At 34.2% G+C, this 19,470-nt stretch overlaps 2 protein-coding genes across 2 annotated transcripts; one reads left to right on the forward strand and one right to left on the reverse strand.

Annotated features, from left to right (window-relative positions):
- The first annotated feature begins 717 nt into the window (after window positions 1–717).
- LOC110864874 (cytochrome b5) lies at window positions 718–2,503 on the forward strand. Its single transcript, XM_022114028.2, has 3 exons — window positions 718–925; window positions 1,979–2,045; window positions 2,115–2,503. Exons 1-3 carry the CDS (start codon window positions 839–841, stop codon window positions 2,375–2,377), a joined length of 417 nt encoding a protein of 138 aa, XP_021969720.1. The 5' UTR covers window positions 718–838; the 3' UTR covers window positions 2,378–2,503.
- A 4,704-nt stretch (window positions 2,504–7,207) lies between these two features.
- LOC110864873 (cytochrome P450 78A9) lies at window positions 7,208–9,317 on the reverse strand. Its single transcript, XM_022114027.2, has 2 exons — window positions 8,325–9,317; window positions 7,208–8,031 (listed from the first exon to the last, which is right to left on the reverse strand). Exons 1-2 carry the CDS (start codon window positions 9,276–9,278, stop codon window positions 7,411–7,413), a joined length of 1,575 nt encoding a protein of 524 aa, XP_021969719.1. The 5' UTR covers window positions 9,279–9,317; the 3' UTR covers window positions 7,208–7,410.
- Between the last annotated feature and the right edge of the window lie 10,153 nt (window positions 9,318–19,470).

Below are 19,470 nucleotides of genomic sequence, written 5' to 3' on the forward strand. Positions count from 1 at the left end.
TGTAGCTTCTTAATTTCAACTAGGAGTGTTCATGGTTTGGTGACAAACCGCGAAATCATCCGAATCGGTAATCGGTTTGATTTTAAACCGTGAAATCATCCAAACCGGTAATCAGTTTGGTTTCACGATCATTTTTTTACTTAACTTTCAGTCGGTCAGTTTCAATATTTTCAAGCAGTAGCAAATGGTTGGGTTTACATTTCACTTAAACCAACCGTATAAATCAGGACCGGGCCATAGTAATTTATTTGTTATATTAATTTTCTTTAATATTTCAAATTATATATGTGTGTGTATATTGTATAGCATAATAATAATTAATTTTGTTTTAGCTCTATCCAAATTAAAGTAAATCAAAATGAGCTAACTCCATCTTACATTCTCAAAGCCAAATAATTAACCATGTAAGCAATTAGTAGTCCTGCCCCCTTCCTGTATGTTTCAGAATATAGCCCTGCTGTATCGCTACCATACCCTAGCGAACAACATCGATACCGGTATCGGTATCTGTATCCATTTTTATAAAATCTTTTTTTATATATGTAAAAATAGAACCATAACATAAGGCCTGATTAGAAATGAAAGCCCACAAGGAATGGGCTCACACCTTATATTGTATTGTTAATATGAGGTTGTTGACACTTCACTTGTTTCTTTCAAACCTTATACTTTTAATGGAATAAATGTGGTACCTACTAAAAGTGAGTAACACGTTTGTAACGTTTGGTTCGATTTGCTTACGGTGTATAGGTTTGTTTCACTGTTTTAAGACTACATTACTTAATGACTTGAATTTTGGTGTCTGTTTGAGTGGCTCTTGAAGATCAAGAGACAAGAAATGACGTCAAACACCAAGATTCTGTCTTTCGAGGAGGTTTCAAAGCATAACCGGAAGACTGATTGCTGGCTGATTATTTCTGGAAAGGTCAAATCTTTTTTTTCCTTTTTATTTGAATTAGAATTATCATGTCCAATTGTGCTTACTTAGAGGGGCCGAGTTTCAGGGTCATCCCTAAGAATTTAGGGGCCTTGTACGATTAGAAAAATAGGGCTCCTATTATATAAACATGTATATAAAAAAATCAATAATATGACATAACAGTAAACATGGGGTTTGGTTTAAAACATATTTGGGTCCATGAGTTTTGTTGGGTAATTGGGTTTAATTAAAAAATGGGTTTTGTTGTTTAATAAACCTAAACAAAATCAAAAGGATAGTGGATTTTTAAAATCACTTATGGGCTTCGTCTTTTTAATTATATATAAAATACATACAAGAAGATTTAAAAATATGAGCCCAGGAGTTTATTTTATTTATATAGTTTTAACCATTGGGTGTCAGCCCAATGGCCACCAGCACCCAAGTTAAACCGGTTTGAGACCTAAAGTGTTCGGGTTCGAATCCTGCTTGCAGGCTCTTCGGTAATGGTTAATGCCTTTAAGGGGCATTTTCCGTCACATTAGTATCATAACGCCGCTTAATACCTTTTCAACTATTACTTTCCAATTTTTTCTCCTCATTTGGCCTTATATGAGAAACACCCCTACCCTTCATGCCCCTATAATGCCCATTACGTATGGTCTTATAAGCGAGAGTCTTCCCTCAACGACCGGAACTTGTTATACGGAAAAGTAGCAATGTTAATCCACTATCAACTTAGTAACTGCCCTTCCATCTCTTTTCGGAAAGTAGTAATCAAATTTTATCCCCATTCACCATTAAATTAGTTTAACACTTTTTAACATACTATCATTATGTGTTTCACTAGTCCCTAATATGTTTTGGTTTTTCGTTCTGTTTGTTCAAGTATACTTACTGAGTATGATGATGACACTATATCATGGATCGTTGACAACGAAAATTTGAGTTATTATCCGTCTTAATTAGTGACTACTAATTTAAAAGACATTATCTTCGAATATGAACTCCCCTTATTATATGGTTGAGAATCTAACATGTGTGTTGTAATGAACTTAGGTATATGATGTAACCCCATTTCTTGATGATCATCCAGGGGGTGATGAGGCCCTATTATTAGCAACCGGTAAGACTTAATTAATGTGATAATTTTCATAAATATGTATCTTATTGGTTTGAATCTATGATATCATAGAGAAAGATGCAACAGAAGATTTTGAAACAGTGGGCCACAGTCAAGATGCAAAAGACCAAATGAAAGATTACTATGTTGGTGAGCTCGATAACAATACTATGCCTCAGGAAAACGGGTATAACCCGCCTTCGACCACAGCTTCTGCGTCGAACCAAGCTCCCGGAAGTTCATCTACCAACATTTTAACATTTGTTTTGCCCATATTGATCTTGATTTTAGCATTTGCTCTCTATTACTATCCCAAGATAGAAATGGCAATCTGAGTGCTTCCAGTTTATGTTATTTGCTTCTAAATTTATTAACATGGATGGAAAAATAAAGTCTTTATGTTCATGTTGATTGTTGAGTGTAAACTTGGTATTATTGATCTAAAACCACCTTTTTGTTAATTGTTTTGTTTCGTTTGAACATGTTTAGTTATATACATTTGTTATAAGTTTATGGTTATCGAATAAGTGAGAAAATGCGATAACAAAAGTGTAGGGACGTCTCTTAGGGAGGTGAAGGAGGTGCGACTGCACAAGGCCCGTAATCTTTGGGCCCAATTGAAAAAAAAAAACTTCATATATATTTTATATATAATTAATTTAAAAAAAATCTATAAAGTTTAAAACCCAGTATAACATTAACACAATAACATTTTAAAACCCATTAATCTTTTTAAAAACCAACCCAATTATACAAACCCAATACCTTTGTACTATGGCTCATTTAAACTCATTTGTCATAACCCAATTAACAATTTAAACTTTTAAACCTATCTAAAAGGATCACTTTGCTACAATAACTTTGTTTTGTTCATTGTTATGATAATTATGGTCGCATCATTGAAAATTTTCATATACATGAGTTTATATTTTAGGGACTCATTTTAGTCACACAAGGCACCCGAATTCTCAAGGACAGCCCTGCAAAAGTGGATGAGTATCAAGCAAGCATGTTTTGAACTTTGACGAATTAAGTTGAAACTGAGATATGAGACCCGTACCGAGTTATGGTTATGTGTGGGCCAAATGATGTTTACAAGTGCACATGATCTCGGGGATACGTTGGATACGGGAAGAGTTGACATGGTACAAGTGGTAGGGGTGTTTGGAATTAAGAGTGGGACATTTATGATATTTGTGTTTCTTCATTCTTATCTTTAAGAGTAAAATGCAAAAAAAGGGTCTCTAAGTTTAATCCACTTTTGTCATTTTTATATTTGAGTCCCTGAGGTTTCATTTTTATTGCCATTTTCATCTAATTGGCAAACTAGGTTAGAAATTTCTGTTAACTTTTTCCCTTTTTTTTATCGTTTTACTCATTTAATTAAAATATATTATAACATAAAATGACGATTATACCCTTCATTTAAATGAGGAAAACGACAAAAGGGGGATAAGTTAACATAAAATTCTAACCCAGTTTGTCAATTGGATGAAAATGACAATAAAAATTAAACCTTAAAGACCCAAATAGAAAAGGTTTCATTTTTAGATTGAAGTGGCAAAAGTAGCTAAAACTAAGAGACTATTTTAGCATTTTACAAGAGTGGGACATTTCTAATATTTTTGGTTAGGCATTATTGTGTTGATGAACCCACCAACTTGAAGGATGAAACCATGGGCGTTAATTTTATTAAAAATTGTGTTGTGTTTGACAGGTAGTTACAGAACTAGGATTTTTTTTCTTTATTGTTATCAACTAGCATTTAGACTCGCGCGCGTTGCGCCGCGGGTACTGTAAATATTGTATGAATTAGTCCAAACGTTATGTGATGCATTAACCATGTGAAAACACACGTTTCGACGTATCCAATTGAACTGAATGTAACATGTATAAGCATTGTAATTGGATCAAAATGTAAAGTAAATCAAAGTCATAACGTATTATATGTGACCTAAATCATACATAGAAAATGTAACGGGTATGAAGGAAAAACTGACACGTGTAATGAAAAGGGATCAATTAGAGCTTTCGAAAAAGGGAAAAAAGAAACCATAATTTGACTCTACTTGGTTCGAAAGTTTTTTTACGAAACATACATAAAATAAGCACGCAAAAATATTATATTTGACCTGAATCAACATGCTTCAAATTGATAGTTTTGAAGCCAAACAAAACAAAACCCAAAGTTAATACCTAAAAAATACTACAAATTAAGCACATGATACAACTTAATACAACATAAATAAACTAATAAACATGTGGTACAAACCACATATGTACTAACATGTTTCAAATTGATAGTATATAATTTATTTTACAAATTTATACACACTGAGCATCATGTACAACACAACTATGCACAAAAAACTCACTAAGCAACATGTACAAACCCATTATGCACTATATTGTTTCAAATTGATAGTATATAATTTACTTTACAAATTTATACACACTAAGCATCATGTACAACACAACTATACACAAAAAACTCACTAAGCAACGTGTACAAACCCATTATCCACTATATTGTTTCAAGTTGATAGTATATAATGTTTCTAAATATCCTAAATTGTCTGTGTCACTCGACTCACGAATACACCAATCATAGTTATAAGTTGAAGAAGTCTAAGCAATATCTTTCAGAAAAGCTATAAAGACCACAGGTCCACAACCAATTACGATGCGTAGACCCTTATTGTCGGAAATTCTAGCAGTACGGTAGTACCCGAAAGTTTAGGGAAAGTGGCAAAGCAAAGGGACAAAGATTAGCATCATCTTGGTTATATTTTTCTTAATTAATTCAATAATAATAAAAAGCTAGCTTTTGATTCCTAGATTCCTTCCTTGCTGTCAATTATAATGATTTTATGTTTTTAACCAATAGCCTTTTATGTTCTAGATTAGATTAGATAGGACGGAACTACTAAAAAAATATCCATTTGATAAGCGAAATAAACAATGCAAATGTTAATTTTTATAATTGTATCTTTAATTTAATAAAGAGTGTCTAAGAATGAGTCTTTGAGGTTAAACAATGGAACCTGCTGGGTGTAAGAAACGATCAATTGTTTTTTTAAGTTAAAATGTTGTCTAGCTGTATATGATGATTGATGACGACCTTCGGTAGATGTTAACAACTAGTGAAATATGTCACTATGAAAAGGAAACAAGAGGTATTAACGTAGTAAGACTTGGTTATAATAATATAAATGCCGAAAATGTAAGTTGTCGTCTGCCACAAATTCCGGAGAGGCTGGAACTCTCTAGTACCCACGTCATAATGTCGGCATGTTAAGGATTATGACATTATGGTATGATTATTATAATGCAAAATCACCTTTAATCTAATTGTATCTTCTTGTGTTAAATGTTTTCCTTTTCCTTTTAGGTCAGCGTTCAAATCCAGTTGTGAACTGTGAAGTAAAGATAGAACTAGATTAGTCGAGTGTGAAAAGTGTGTTCTTAAAAAATAATATTAGTACGATTACTTTAGGAAATGGATCACTAGAGGACCCGGGGTGGGAAGATTTATTTTCGTGATGAACTTTATAACTCCGTTATACACGGCCGCCGGTTTAACACATCACGCGTGATAAACAAAACGCGTTAAACGTATAACGCGTTGAACTTGATCAAAAGAATGTGTATTACTTGTACATTGGGTATTAATACTTGTACATTAGAATCTCATCACTAGTGATACCACCCCCCTACATTTCTATCACTAGTGATAGAATATTGGTTGTGCACATGGCATGACTTGATTGGATAGTGGGAGTGATAGATTCTATCACTAGTGAACCACCCCTAGTCCCCTTAAAAAACTTAAAAGATACTAGAAAACTTTGGGAAAATCGCTTTTAAATAGAAATTTTTTTCATTCTTTATATATGTTACTATTATTTATATATGTAAAAGCTGATGGTTAGTGATTCACTAGCCATAGCGGCTAGGATTGAAAATTGAGATTCCTTTCCTCTCCGCCAAGCCAATATATCAAATGTTTCATATTCCTTGGCCGCCATACTATCGACAAAATCTTATCCTGTCTACCTCCCGAGCTCGTTGCTCGAGGGTGCTTCCCCTTTGTCGTTTAGTTGTCTCATTTCTCACAGTATAAAATAAATTAAGCCTTAGGTTACCCCTACTTAAGCTACCCCGACTTGAACCCAGTTCCATTGATTCTGAGTGGGGTGTGTGTGTGTGTGTTGGGACCATATCTTGTTAAATAAAGAGCATACATTGCTTGAAAGTTATAATCGAAAGAACATTTTGTGTGGGTTGCCCAAATTGGTTTGATTTCGTACGAACGTGAATTGGAATTACATTTAATCGATTATAGTATCAACCCTCGTAGTATTTCAACACGGGTTTAAAGACGTAGTCCAAGTAAAAGTGGGTGGTAGTTCATCAAAATATTTTTAAAATTTTAGTTTCATAGGTGTTATGATTTCTCTAAAGTCTAAACAAATCATTTTTATTTTCAAACTCACTTATTATGTTAGCCATTAAATATAATTCGTTCATTACTTCCAAGCTAGCGGGATAATAAACATTGCGTTTTTTTGAAAACCTCAGGAAATTTAGTGAGATATTTAATACATGCCATCCCTCATCGAGAAATGGTGTAAGTCGACCATGGAAGGTAGGCCGATTATGAAAAGATTGTAAAGTTAATTTTTGTAGTAAAGCACTTTCAAAAGCGAGCATATAGAAGAGCGGTTCGTTGTGTTTTCGAGTGCATTTTTATGTGTTGTGATCAACCCAATACATCCAAAAACCTGTTTATACTAACTTAGGGCGACAAATGGTGATTATCACTAGCAAAAAAAGGGTCCAAAATGGCTCTAAAACGGCTATAAACCGGTCTCACTCAAAATTGGTTCGGTTCGGGTTGGGCAACAAGGGGCGGGACTGGTCCTGAATCTACGGTTTGGAATATAAGCTAAACTGATTTTGGAGATACAAGTTTGGAACCTGAACAGATTCGGATAGGGTGGTTTCGGTCCCGAACTAGTTCTTTTCCGCACCTCTATCATGAACATTGTGTAGTTGTGTATTGCCATATATTGGGCTAATTCACCATAGTCATTATGGGTTGGGTTGGGTGGGTTTCTTAACCACAAATATTCAATCAACATTTGTTTCCATTTGGGCTTTCCTTAATCAAACTTATATAGATTCATTTCACACGGAGTAGTATATAGATCCACAATTATATAATAACCAAAGTTACTTATACATATATTAAAACAAACCCTTATAAAACACATGATAAAAATTAAACACGCAAAGTGCATAACTTGACACCGTCAATATCCCATTCTTTCACTTTTCTTGTTTAAATATTTTGTTTTTTTAAACCTCAAGTGGCTCTTGATCGCAAAGTAACACGAAGTGGGGTCGCCATTTCACAAGACAACTTCAACACCTCTGATAAGTCAACGTCGTACCCATCACACCTCCCAAACTCAAACTTTTGCAACAATGACGCCACCCAAAAGCTCACTGTGGTCAGCCCAAGATTCTTCCCAGGGCAACTTCTCCGACCCGATCCGAACGGAGCCAATCTAAGATCCGAACCCATCACCGACATATCCACCAACCCTTCGCTTTCACTCAAAAACCTCTCCGGTCTAAACTCTAGCGGGTTGTTCCAAATTTCCGGGTCCCGAGTTATGGCCCACATGTTTACCATTGCCGTTGTCCCAGCTGGTACTTGATGACCGTCAATGACTGTGTCTGTGATGGCTAGACGGGCCCACGAGAGAAGTGGGCCCGGTGGGTGTAGCCTGAGTACTTCTTTCACTACGGCTGGTAGATACACCAAACGGGTGACGTCAGCCTCCGTCACCGCACGTGACCCCCCCACGACCCGTTGAAGCTCATCTTGAACCTTTTGTTGTATATCCACATGAAGCACTAACCTTGCTAGAATCCATTCGATCAACACTGCTACCGTGTCGGTTCCTCTAAATATCATTTCCTGTTGATATATTTTTAAGAATTAATTATTTTAATTTATTAAAGTTACTAAATATAGCAAGCATAACGGAACATGTCAACCACCATAACCATAACTTGATGGTTCAGTTTTGGAGCTTAAATGTTTTCTAGAAAATTTGTGCTTATTTTATATTGTGTTGTCGCTCAGCCCATTTAACTAGTTATCATGTTTTTTTCTTTGTTTATGTATATTATTTTTATTATAATAAAACACTAGTCGCTTTTTCTCAGTACATGTTTATCATTTATGTTGCTTATGAAAAGCATGCTTACCCATAGGACCGCGATCATGTCCGGTTCGGATAACCTATCCGCTCCTTCAAGCGATAGCAGCACGTCGGTGAAGTCACCGTCGAGTTGAGCCGGTTTAGCTCGGTGTTCATCGATAATCCGTTTCACAAACCGGTTAACTTTCGGAACGAGTTTAGAACACCTAGACCGAACCCCTTGGGGGTCAAAATCGGACAACCACGGAAGATGGTCAGTCCAATTAAGCACACCCAAAAGCTCATACCCTTCATCCACTAACCTCCTCAACTCAACCGAGTCGACATCGTTTGAGTCAACTCGGTACTTCCTACCAAACACCGACCACATCATATTACTCAACGAAGCCCGCTTCAACACATCGCGAACACAAACCGAACACGTCCGGTTCTGCTGTTCGCGAAACATCTCCACCATCTGAGAACCAATAACCATCCTCTGTCCCTCCGAAACCTTAATCTGTTTCGGAGAGAAAAGATGAGACGCTGCAATCCTTCGCAGCGTCCGCCAGTAAACGCCATAAGGCGCAAACCCGATGGCTCGGTTGAACATCAAACCATAAGCCGACTCCTTAACAGGCCGGTCAGCAAAAGCCGAGCTGTTAAGAATATCTTTAGCTACATCGGGTTTGCACGTTACAACCACACGCGTCTCGCCCAGACTAAACGCCATAAGACGTGTCGCACTGCAATAGTTTGCGGCGCGAGCAAGCTTACGGTGGGCGAGACCGGACATGAGGTGCATGCTGCCGATGAAGGGGTAGCCTCTTGGGCCGGGGATGGTGGATTTGGGTTTGTGTTTGGACCAAGCTGGGCCGCCCGGGTGGGCCCAACGGAAGAGGCAGTTGATGAGATATGATAGAGCGAAAATGGCGAAAAAGAGGAAGAAGTTGATGGAAGTGCATTTGGATTTAGAAGCGAGTGCGAATAGCCAGAGAGTGTCGATGTGTGTTGTTGTCATGTTTGTGTGTGTTGTGTGTTGTGTGTTGTTTTGATGAGGGATATAGAGGTATTTATAGGAAAGTGCATAACCGCCGACAAAGGGATTCTTTTTTTTTTCAAAAGGTCAAAGAATTTTGATGACCACCTTTTGTTATTGTTACTTCGAGTGGGTAATTTAATTTCCTCGCGTTACAACGATAAATTTTAAATTTTATAAAACATTATATTAAAAAAACAAAAACAAAATTTACTAATGGTACTCAATATAGTTTATAGAATGAAAAAATATTATTTACAATAGTTTCATTACATAAAAGTTTTTTGTTTGATGTAACTAAAAATATAAAGTTGTGTTTTACATCATCAAAAATCATAAAACAAAAAATAATAAAGATTTTGGTATCATTGGTTTTTGGTCGGTATCGGTTTCATTCGTCATGGTACTGGTACGATAACGACACCTGATATTAGCATACGATACTATAAAAGTAATATATTTTGAATAAAACTCCATGTCTCCATTTTGATAACAAACCTTATATCAGAATGTTGGGAAAAAAAGTTAAAAAGAACTGTGTATTCGGTTTTTTCTTTAAACTTAACGATTTAAAGTTATTAAAAAATCAAATTAGTTAGAAAACAAATAAGCTAAAATAGTATAATACTTATACATAAGAGGAGAATATAAAAAAATAAGAAAACAAAAATAAAATCTAACTTTTAAAGAACTTGTACTCTACTGCTGCTAGGGGTGAGCTAAACTGAACCGATAACTGAAATCACACCGAGAACTGATAAAACCGAACCGAAAAGCGAAACTGAATTAACTGAAAGTCAGTTATCAGTTTTCTTTTTTGTACTATCGGTTAACCAAAATTAATCGAACCGTTTATATTTTCATAAATTTCTTTATTTGTATACCTCCATATCATGTTTTATACTTTCATTTCAGGTATTTGTACCTCTATTTCAGTTATTTACACCTTTATTTCATGTCTATTTCATTTATTTATACATCTATTTCATCTATTTATAGCTCAATTACATGTATTTTTAAGCATAATATTTTAGCCCTTGTTTGATTTGGTTATTAACAGAAATTAACCGACAAATTAACCAAACGATTAACCAATGACTTCGGTTACTAAATTGAACCGTACACATCTCTAACTGCTACTTATATAACTTGTAACTATTCATAAAGTTTAGAATTGTTATTCAAACTAGGTGATGCCCCGCCCGCGTTGCGGGGCGATGGCCGAATAATTCTCAACCAATTAAAATAACATTAGTATAGTTTTCCTAAAAAGAAATAGTAAAAAGAGTGTTAGGTAGTTTTTTGACACGATTTTTAGCTAGGGGCAAAGTCAAATTTTTATTTTTACTTGGGGGAAAATTCAATTTTTTTTTCCGAGGGTGAAATCCTAATTTTTAGCTTGGGGAAAACCATTTTTTTATTTGGCAATGGGGGCAAAAACGTAATTTTGAATTGAGGGTGATATCGTAATTTTGAACCGAGGGGAAGTTCATAAGTTTTAGCTGTGGGCAAAAGCATAAATTTATTTTAAACTGGGAGCAAATACTTAATTTTAAACAGTGGACAAAGCCGTAATTTTAAAGTATGTATAAAATAATAAATTGGTGTAAAATCGTAATTTAAAACCGGGGGAAAAACAAAATTTTATTTTGAACTGAGGCAAAAACGTTATTTTAGCTGAGGGTAAAAGCGTAATTTTTTTTACCGAGGGCGAGCAAAAGCGTATTTTTTAACAGAGGGCAAAATCGTAGATTTATGCCGGGAGGCAAATTTATTTTGAACTGGCGCAAAAACGTTATTTTAGCTGAGGGTAAAAGCGTAATTTTTTTACCGAGGGCGAGCAAAAGCATATTTTTAAATAGAGGGCAAAATCGTAGATTTATGCCGGGAGGCAAAGTATAAATTTAATTTGGAGCTGGGGCAATATCGTAATTTTAAACAGGGGATAAAATCATAATTTGACGAAACTTATAAATAACTATTTTATGAAAAAAAAAGTTAAACCTGGCCGCCACTTTTGGCTAACCCTGTGATTTCACTATTCCCCTTACGCCAGCAATCTTCTGATTGTATGTATTGATAATGATAATGATAATGATAATAAAAATAAAAATAATAATAAATAAAAGACATAATATAATATATTATACTTTATCTACTAGGGCATAGCTTTATATATATAGGGTAAAGATCAAATAGGAAGTTAATTTTCGCTAGGAAGGATAGGAAGCCATAGGATTATGACATGTGGCAAATTTTAAAATAAAGAGAAAGGGTATTTTAGTCAATCCAACTCCTTCTTCTTCCTTTTTCAAAACCCAGTAAATTCAAAAACCCACCATTTTCAAAACCCACCATCTTCAACTATTTCTTCACTTTCTATCTCAATAATCACTACATTATAGTGCGATTTTCATCACCAATCAATGATTCAGAACCCGATCAACGTGTTCTTTAGCTTTTTTTGAAGAAAACCCAGTTTAATTTCATAAAAAAATCTCGTTTTTTCCGGTGATTTTGGAGATAATCACTCGATTCGTTCGATTCGAGCGTTGATAAGTGTTTCTATCATTCAAAATTTGTCAATTGATGAAGAAATCGGCTTCGATCCATGTAAGAAATTCTTTAATTTCATTTTCATGATCTGGGTTTTTGATTTAGTCATTGCGTTTTACAATCTTTGCGGGGGTCCGGGGGCGGCAGCCCCCGGTAGCGGGGTCCCAGGGGCGGCAGCCCCTGGCGGGGTCCAAGGGGCAGAGCCCCTGGCTGGGGTTGAGCTGTACTAAAAACGCATCAGAAAAATTAATTTTCCATAAATTGGCTCATTTCGAAGACAGTAATTCGTAGACAATTCAGACAGTTCACAGTGACACATTTTTTAGGTGTTTTCAGTCCATTGCGTTTTAGAATGAGTCATTTTTAAATGTTTTCTGGCCATTGCGTTTTACATATAAGACATTTCTTTGTGTTTTTGGTGCATTGCGTTTTAGGTAAAACACATTTTTATGTGTTTTCTGGCCATTGCGTTTTACAAATAAGACATTTCTGTGTGTTTTCTGGCCATTGCGTTTTACAAATAAGTCATTTCTTTGTGTTTTTGGTGCATTGCGTTTTAGGTAGAACACATTTTTATGTGTTTTCTGGCCATTGCGTTTTACAAATAAAACATTTCTGTGTGTTTTCTGGCCATTGCGTTTTACAAATAAGTCATTTCTTTGTGTTTTTGGTGCATTGCGTTTTAGGTAGAACACATTTTTATGTGTTTTCTGGCCATTGCGTTTTACAAATAAGACATTTCTGTGTGTTTTCTGGCCATTGCGTTTTACAAATAAGTCATTTCTTTGTGTTTTTGGTGCATTGCGTTTTAGAAAAATGTCATTTTTTAGGTTTTTTTTTTCATTGCGTTTTACGTAACTGGTGGTTTTTCTATTGCGTTTTACGCAACTGGGTTTTAATTTTTTTTTTTAAAATATAGCAATAGTATACTCGTTTTAAAGAAAAAAAAACGCTCGTTTTTTTGGTGCAATTTTTATAAAAAAATAATGTCGTATGAAAGAGTTATTAACGTTTAAAAAATGGGGGGGAATTGGAGGAGAGAGAAACTATTGGCTTGGATTGACTAGAATGCCCTTGAACAAACTCACGCGCCTCTTTTATTCTTTTCAATTTCCCTGATTTAATCTTAGCCCTTGATTAACTTAATGAATGGTCAAGATCACTTCCTATCCTTCCTAGCCAAATAAACTTCCTATTGTATCTCCACCCAAGCTACTATTATATTAAATTTGGCAACTTTATGTAAATGTTTGTGAAATTGTTAGGAACTTGTGCCGTTGCTTTGTTCATAGGAGATTCTCCTTTTTAGTTTTTCCTTCTGTTTTTAATGTATTTTAGCTTTGTTTGGTTAATGTTAATTGTTACATATTAAAAAAACGTATTTGTTTGTGTGTTGTGATGATATGTGAACGTAGGCATATGATAGGTATAGGTTTGGTTTGTTATAGTATTACTATGATACACTTAGTATAGAAATCAACATGTGTTTTACATTGATCCAAAACGATAAAAACAAATTCATACCGACACTGATGTTTTTTAAACGGTATCGATAGGTTCAGATCGTCACGATACTGGTACTGATATTCATTTATCGTCGCAGACAACTTTGTAAAGATGAAAAATTATCGAAACCGGAAATTATAAAAATGAATACATGTACCGGTATTGATGTTGTTCAGTACGCTACAATATGGTACAGTTTCAGTTTATTAAAAGCAAAAACAATGACAATAAATACTGATATCGATGTTGTTCGGTTAGTTTTGGTCATGTTCAATATTGTAGCTCTACAGTATACATTATCAAACAGAAAACCATATAATGAACACTGGTACTGATGTTATTCGATTTGGTTTAGTATGGTATGGTAGCGATACATTGTCAATTTATCGAAAACAAAAAAATAAAAATAAATATTGGTACCCATACATATATTGTTTGGCAGGTTTAGTTCGGTTTGGTAGGATAGCTGCATGTTTTCAATAAAATTTATATCGCACTGTTGAAAAAAAAAAAACACAGAATGCAAGTTATTAGAAAAAAAATCTTTTAGAGTAAATTGCCACAATCATCCCTGAGGTTTAGGTCTGTTTGTCAGTTTCATCCAAAGTGACTTTTTTGTGCCAAATAGCCCTTCACCTTTGACATTTTTTGCCATTTTCATCCAAACCACTAACTTAGTTTACTTTTTATGTTAAGTTGAAGAATATTTGGATGAAACTGATAAATATAAAACCTCAGGGACGATTTTGCCAATTTACTTAAATTCTTTTATTTAATTAAATTTGTCACATATATATAAAACAGAATATACATGCAGTTCTTAAAAAATTAATAGTTTTGTCACATATTTTTATAAATTTTCATTCAACCACTAACTCAGTTATTTTTTTCTATTAAGATGAAGGATCTTTTACATTTTATAAAGTGAGATAAAAATTAATTTATATTTTTTAAATATACATCAGTTTTATAAAAATTAAATCTACTTCAACCTGTAAATTTTATAAAACTAAAATGCTAGTGACCTTAAAGAAAAAAAGTCAAATAAACAAATCTTATCATATGTACCAAGTTTGTAATTCATTGTCTACTCTTTTAAATTCGCTCCTAACAAAAAACAGAAGCCACTCCCCCTATCAAACAACGTATCGCTACCAAACATTAAAATTACCCACCAAATAGTAAGTATAATGTCATGAACCAAAAGTTTCTTTACTCAAACCACTCGGAAAAAATATTAGTTTGTTACCCTCACAATCATAATTAGATAAATATTTTATCTCTGTCAACATATTTATTAGGTGCTCAACACATTTAAAAATATGTAACGTTTTACAATTTTTTTTCCTATCTTTACACTTGATTAAATACAAAAAGTTGTAATCGATTATTATGTGTTGCACACCATTGATATTTATATTATAGGGTATGGATATGGTAAAAAGTGTTTAAAATGTGAGAAGGGTAAGAAGTGTTTTAAACCATTGGATATTTGATCTAATGGTTGAGATCAATAGGGTATAAAAATGTAAATAGTGTTTTAATTAGAGGGACCTTATGTAAAATTGAAGGGCAATAGTGTCTTTTTCAATGATTCAAATATGGTAACCGTATCCTACACAACCAAAAACACCTACGTTCACTCCTTTTTCCTTAAATATCGGAATTAATGACCAAGATCTAAATCGGAAGCCTCTTTGTTTTATATAAGATTCAAGGCGTGGTGTTTTACGTTTAGAAGAACTGTAATCAGATTCATGGCGTGGTGTTTTAAAACATCTGGATAAATTGACTAGGATTCAAGTCATGGTGTTTTATCTGGAATCCAGAAAACATTGTATTGTGATTACATCCATGGTGTTTTAACATCTGGACAATCAATACAAAACATTCCCAGATTTTAAAACACCATGACTATGATTCAAGTCATGGTGTTTTATCTGGAGACATTGTTCATGGCGTGGTGTTTTAAACATCTGGAGACATTGTTCATGGCGTGGTGTTTTAAACATCTGGAGACATTGACTATGATTCAAGTCATGGTGTTTTATCTGGAATCCAAAAAACATTGTATTGCAATTTAAAGATGATGTGAACAATATATGATTAAAAGATGTTGCGATTAAAAGATGATGAAGAAGATAAAACAATCAAATGTATAAAATCGTAAAAATAAATATGTTTCCTAAAATTTCTCCTAAAATAATTAACACGTGATCTCATTTCCTTTAATTGACATTAACTACCATTTGGAGTAAATTACATTATTACCCTTATTCATTAATATAATTGATGGACACATGTCAACACCAGATTATTTCTTACACTTCTCACACTTTGGGCACTTTTTACAGGATCCTTTACCTTATTTTATATATCGTTTTCTATTTATAAACTGGTCTATATAAAAAACTGGATATTAATTTCTGTCTTAATTTATAAAATTTAAAACATCCTTCATGTTAACAGAAAAAATAAACTGAGTTAGTGGTTAGGATGAAAATTTATAAAAATTATGTGAAAAAACTATTAATTTATTTTTATAAAAACTGCATGTATATTCTGTTATATATATATATATATATATGTGTGTGTGTGTGTGTGTGTGACAAAATTAATTAAATAAAAGAAATTAAAAAGAGTTTGAGTAAATTTCCAAAATCGTCAATCTGATGTTTTATATTTGCCAATTTCATTCAAATATCCTTCAACTTAACATAAAAAGTAAACTAAGTTAGTGGTTTGGATGAAAATGGCAAAAAATGCCAAAGGTGAAGGGCTGTTTGGCACAAAAAAGTCATTTTTGGATGAAACTGGCAAACAAACCTAAAACTTAGGGATGATTTTGGCAATTGAATCATAATTTAACGTTTATAACGGTGAAAGAGGTACTAACCCAATCAAAACAATCAACCAACCTTCAAGTGACACTAATTTCAACCAGAAAATCTCAAACTGGACCAAAATTAATTGTAACAGTGTTCCCTTTAAGCCGATTCCAATATCTAATGCTATCCCCAAAATCCTATTTTGCATTCCATCCAAATTATTTGTTGTGATGTGTAAATCGGTACCGACAAACCAACATTCCATCCCGAAAGCCCCTGGGTTTATATTTATATGGTTCAGTTTACGATTTAAATAACTAGACTTAGCAGTCCAATCTCTAGTTTAAAACTAGAAAATGATCATGTAAATCGAATCAACCTTGCATCTTTTATTTTCCTTTTGATATATACAGTTATTCATATCTACAATAGTTATGAATCACCTATATCATTTTTAAAGCGTAATACAATCGAATTGACCGGTTCTCCCAACTAACCAACATAACCAGTTTGGTTTACCATTATTCGAAGCCACAATTACCGGATTATCAGTTAGATATAACAACTCCTATATCCGGTTGTGAAATCATGTTCTATACCCGGCAAATACACGTAAAGTGTATGTCAGTTAGTTTAATTGTCGGATATTGGGATACATGTTAGTGCATTAAGAAAATACCTATTGGGATGTTCAAATACTTTTTTCTTACAATTCTAATTCTTATATAATTTTATATTTTTAACAACTACAATTAGTAACATTGACAATAAATTAAAATATGATAAAATAAATATATATCATTACTAGTCATAAAAATTAAAAATATCTAAAATGTGTAATTTTTTTATGAAATAAATTTTAAAGATATGTTGATATAAAGTAAAATTATATGAATTTCAAAGGATAAGTTAATACTTCGATTATAAAAAACTAGAATTAGAGCCCCCCCCCCCCGGTGCACGTGTGATGCGAGGGCGTTTCATAGTCACATGAAGCATGTTATGTGTTTGTTTACAACTTGCTGCACATCTACTACTTATAGTTACATAATGTACCCAAAAAAGCTATATAATTTGCACAAACATATTGTTTTCTGGCTGTTCAACCTATGCTTATGTATTATGCAACTTTCCATTTACAAAAGAAAATTTTCCTTAGCTTAACTCGTGCCTGCGACCTTTCCTAGTGTTATGGCTGCTATCTGTAACGAAAAGAAAATGTCCACATATGGACTAAAAGATATGTCCACATAGGGACTATAATGAAATAATACGTCCACGAAGGGACTTTAAAGAAATAACATGTCCACGAAGGGACTATAATGGAGTAACATGTCCACGAAGGGACTATAACATGCAAATGCCCATACAGGGACTTAATAGAAGAGATAGGTCCACACAGGACTAAAGGAAAATGAAATACAATGAAAGAAGGATTCTCTAATGCCTTCCTTCCTTCATTCCTGTTGTTTCTTTTCTTGGTTCACCACGTACGGCATTGACACTGAAGGTTTCAGTGAATAATGTAAGTCTTCCGAATCAAGATCCGTTGTAGAAGTAGAATTCAAGGATTCTATGGTTAAAGAATAATATGGATCACGGATTAGGTTAAGACTAGTATAATCCAAGTCTAGGATTCCAAAACTTGGAGGTAGGAAATAGGGATCATTAGCATCCACATATATCATCTTCAAAATGGGAGCCTCAGGGACCTCTGGTATGGACTCCACAGATACAGACTTCAAAATTTGAGCCTCAGGGACCTCCAGTATGGACTTCGAAGTCTGGTTAATGGTTTCCTTTGGTTTGTTTTTAGGATAAAATCCATAAAGGCCCTTCCTCTACACCGGTCGCACGCTTATCCGAGCCGTGGTACGAAGCTTGGCATTCCTTGGCTTCGAATGAGGAGAATTTCCATTAACGGCTTCTTTGCTTGGCGACATGTTCCAGAAATACATAAAATCAAAAACAATGTATACTTAATAGGGATGAGAGCATTCCTATGTCAAGTCTAGACTCATAAAGTCTAAGGAATATGCTACTGTATCATTTGAGATTAAACACAAAAGGCTAGTGTTTAATTCACTCAAACGTTGGCTCCGATACCAACCTGTCACACTATTTCCAGCTCAGCCCGGTGGGGAGTATAGTGACGTAAGATTGGTATCGTCATAGTCAAACATACACAGAATAGCACAACGGAAGTCTTGGAATATAAAATATTATTACAAACTCAATTGTCCGAAAATACCATAGTAATAATTACAGACGAGCTTGTAATAATTATCCACAGGCGGATCATTATATACAACAGAAGAACATTAGACTCATAGGCTTATGCAAAGGAGTTGCAAATTCCTCATCTAGCATTATCGAGCAGCTTCCAGCCTATTTACATATTTGCACCTGTAACTTAGTCTTTTGAAAATACGTCAGTTTTCACTAGTAAATACAATCAACCGACACATTTTGAAAACATTTTCAAAAATTGATGTAGGTGCACAAGGCATGAAAAATCTTTTATAACTTGGGACAAACTATATCTCATGTTATCAGTTTTACATAACTTGACAATACATATAGGGCCCGGAAACTATGTCGTTTCATGATTAACCGACACACCACTTATTCCCTTATTGGGAAAACCCGTATTGGGTTATAAAAACATTTTAATAAGCATTAGCATCTGTCAGGTGTATGCCTACACCCGCGCTTAGGTCATGGCCATTAGTAAATTAAATGAGCCGATGATATCCAGGACACGGTCGTGTTAACCCCCAATGTTTAAGTCAAGCAATACGAATTAAAACGGGTTATTTGAATTTCCCGACACATTGGTCTTCGAATCCCATACCCGACCAAGCGGTAATAACTTACTGTATCCCAAGCCCGTATAGGAAAAATGGGTTAAGAGTATTTACCTGAGCTAGCACTCGTCTTATAATGCAAGATTTATAATAACTCAGCCGTATTCAATTAAGTAAGCATAGGTACAATTTACCGGAAGGCTCTAGTCTAGAATGATGGTATAAATAACCAATTAGAATGCTAACGGGTCTTATTTAAGTCATAGACTTAGACCGGCTAGCTTAAAGTATCAAAAACGGTACGATACGCTTGATTAAGCGATGGCTGAAATAGAATGTAGTCTAAACCCAACAAGTACTAAGACTTGTATAATATGGCTAAACTATTAACATTCTGGAATTTGAGGTAAAAATGATAAGGTTAAACCCGTTTCAGTAAACTTACGTAAGCTAGTTACGTAAGTCTAACCGTACGCG

This window comes from Helianthus annuus, chromosome 6, assembly GCF_002127325.2.
Source record: "Helianthus annuus cultivar XRQ/B chromosome 6, HanXRQr2.0-SUNRISE, whole genome shotgun sequence".
In the NCBI taxonomy this organism is placed as follows: domain Eukaryota; kingdom Viridiplantae; phylum Streptophyta; class Magnoliopsida; order Asterales; family Asteraceae; genus Helianthus; species Helianthus annuus.

What these genes read in the sequence shown, in the direction of transcription:
- LOC110864873 (XM_022114027.2), bottom strand. Translation starts at nt 9,278, where the DNA reads ATGACAACAACACACATCGACACTCTCTGGCTATTCGCACTCGCTTCT. An exon ending in ACATGATCGCGGTCCTATGG is followed by an intron (nt 8,032 to 8,324) that starts GTAAGCATGCTT and finishes ATATATCAACAG; the next exon opens with GAAATGATATTTAGAGGAAC.
- LOC110864874 (XM_022114028.2), top strand. Translation starts at nt 839, where the DNA reads ATGACGTCAAACACCAAGATTCTGTCTTTCGAGGAGGTTTCAAAGCAT. An exon ending in GGCTGATTATTTCTGGAAAG is followed by an intron (nt 926 to 1,978) that starts GTCAAATCTTTT and finishes TAATGAACTTAG; the next exon opens with GTATATGATGTAACCCCATT. An exon ending in GGCCCTATTATTAGCAACCG is followed by an intron (nt 2,046 to 2,114) that starts GTAAGACTTAAT and finishes ATGATATCATAG; the next exon opens with AGAAAGATGCAACAGAAGAT.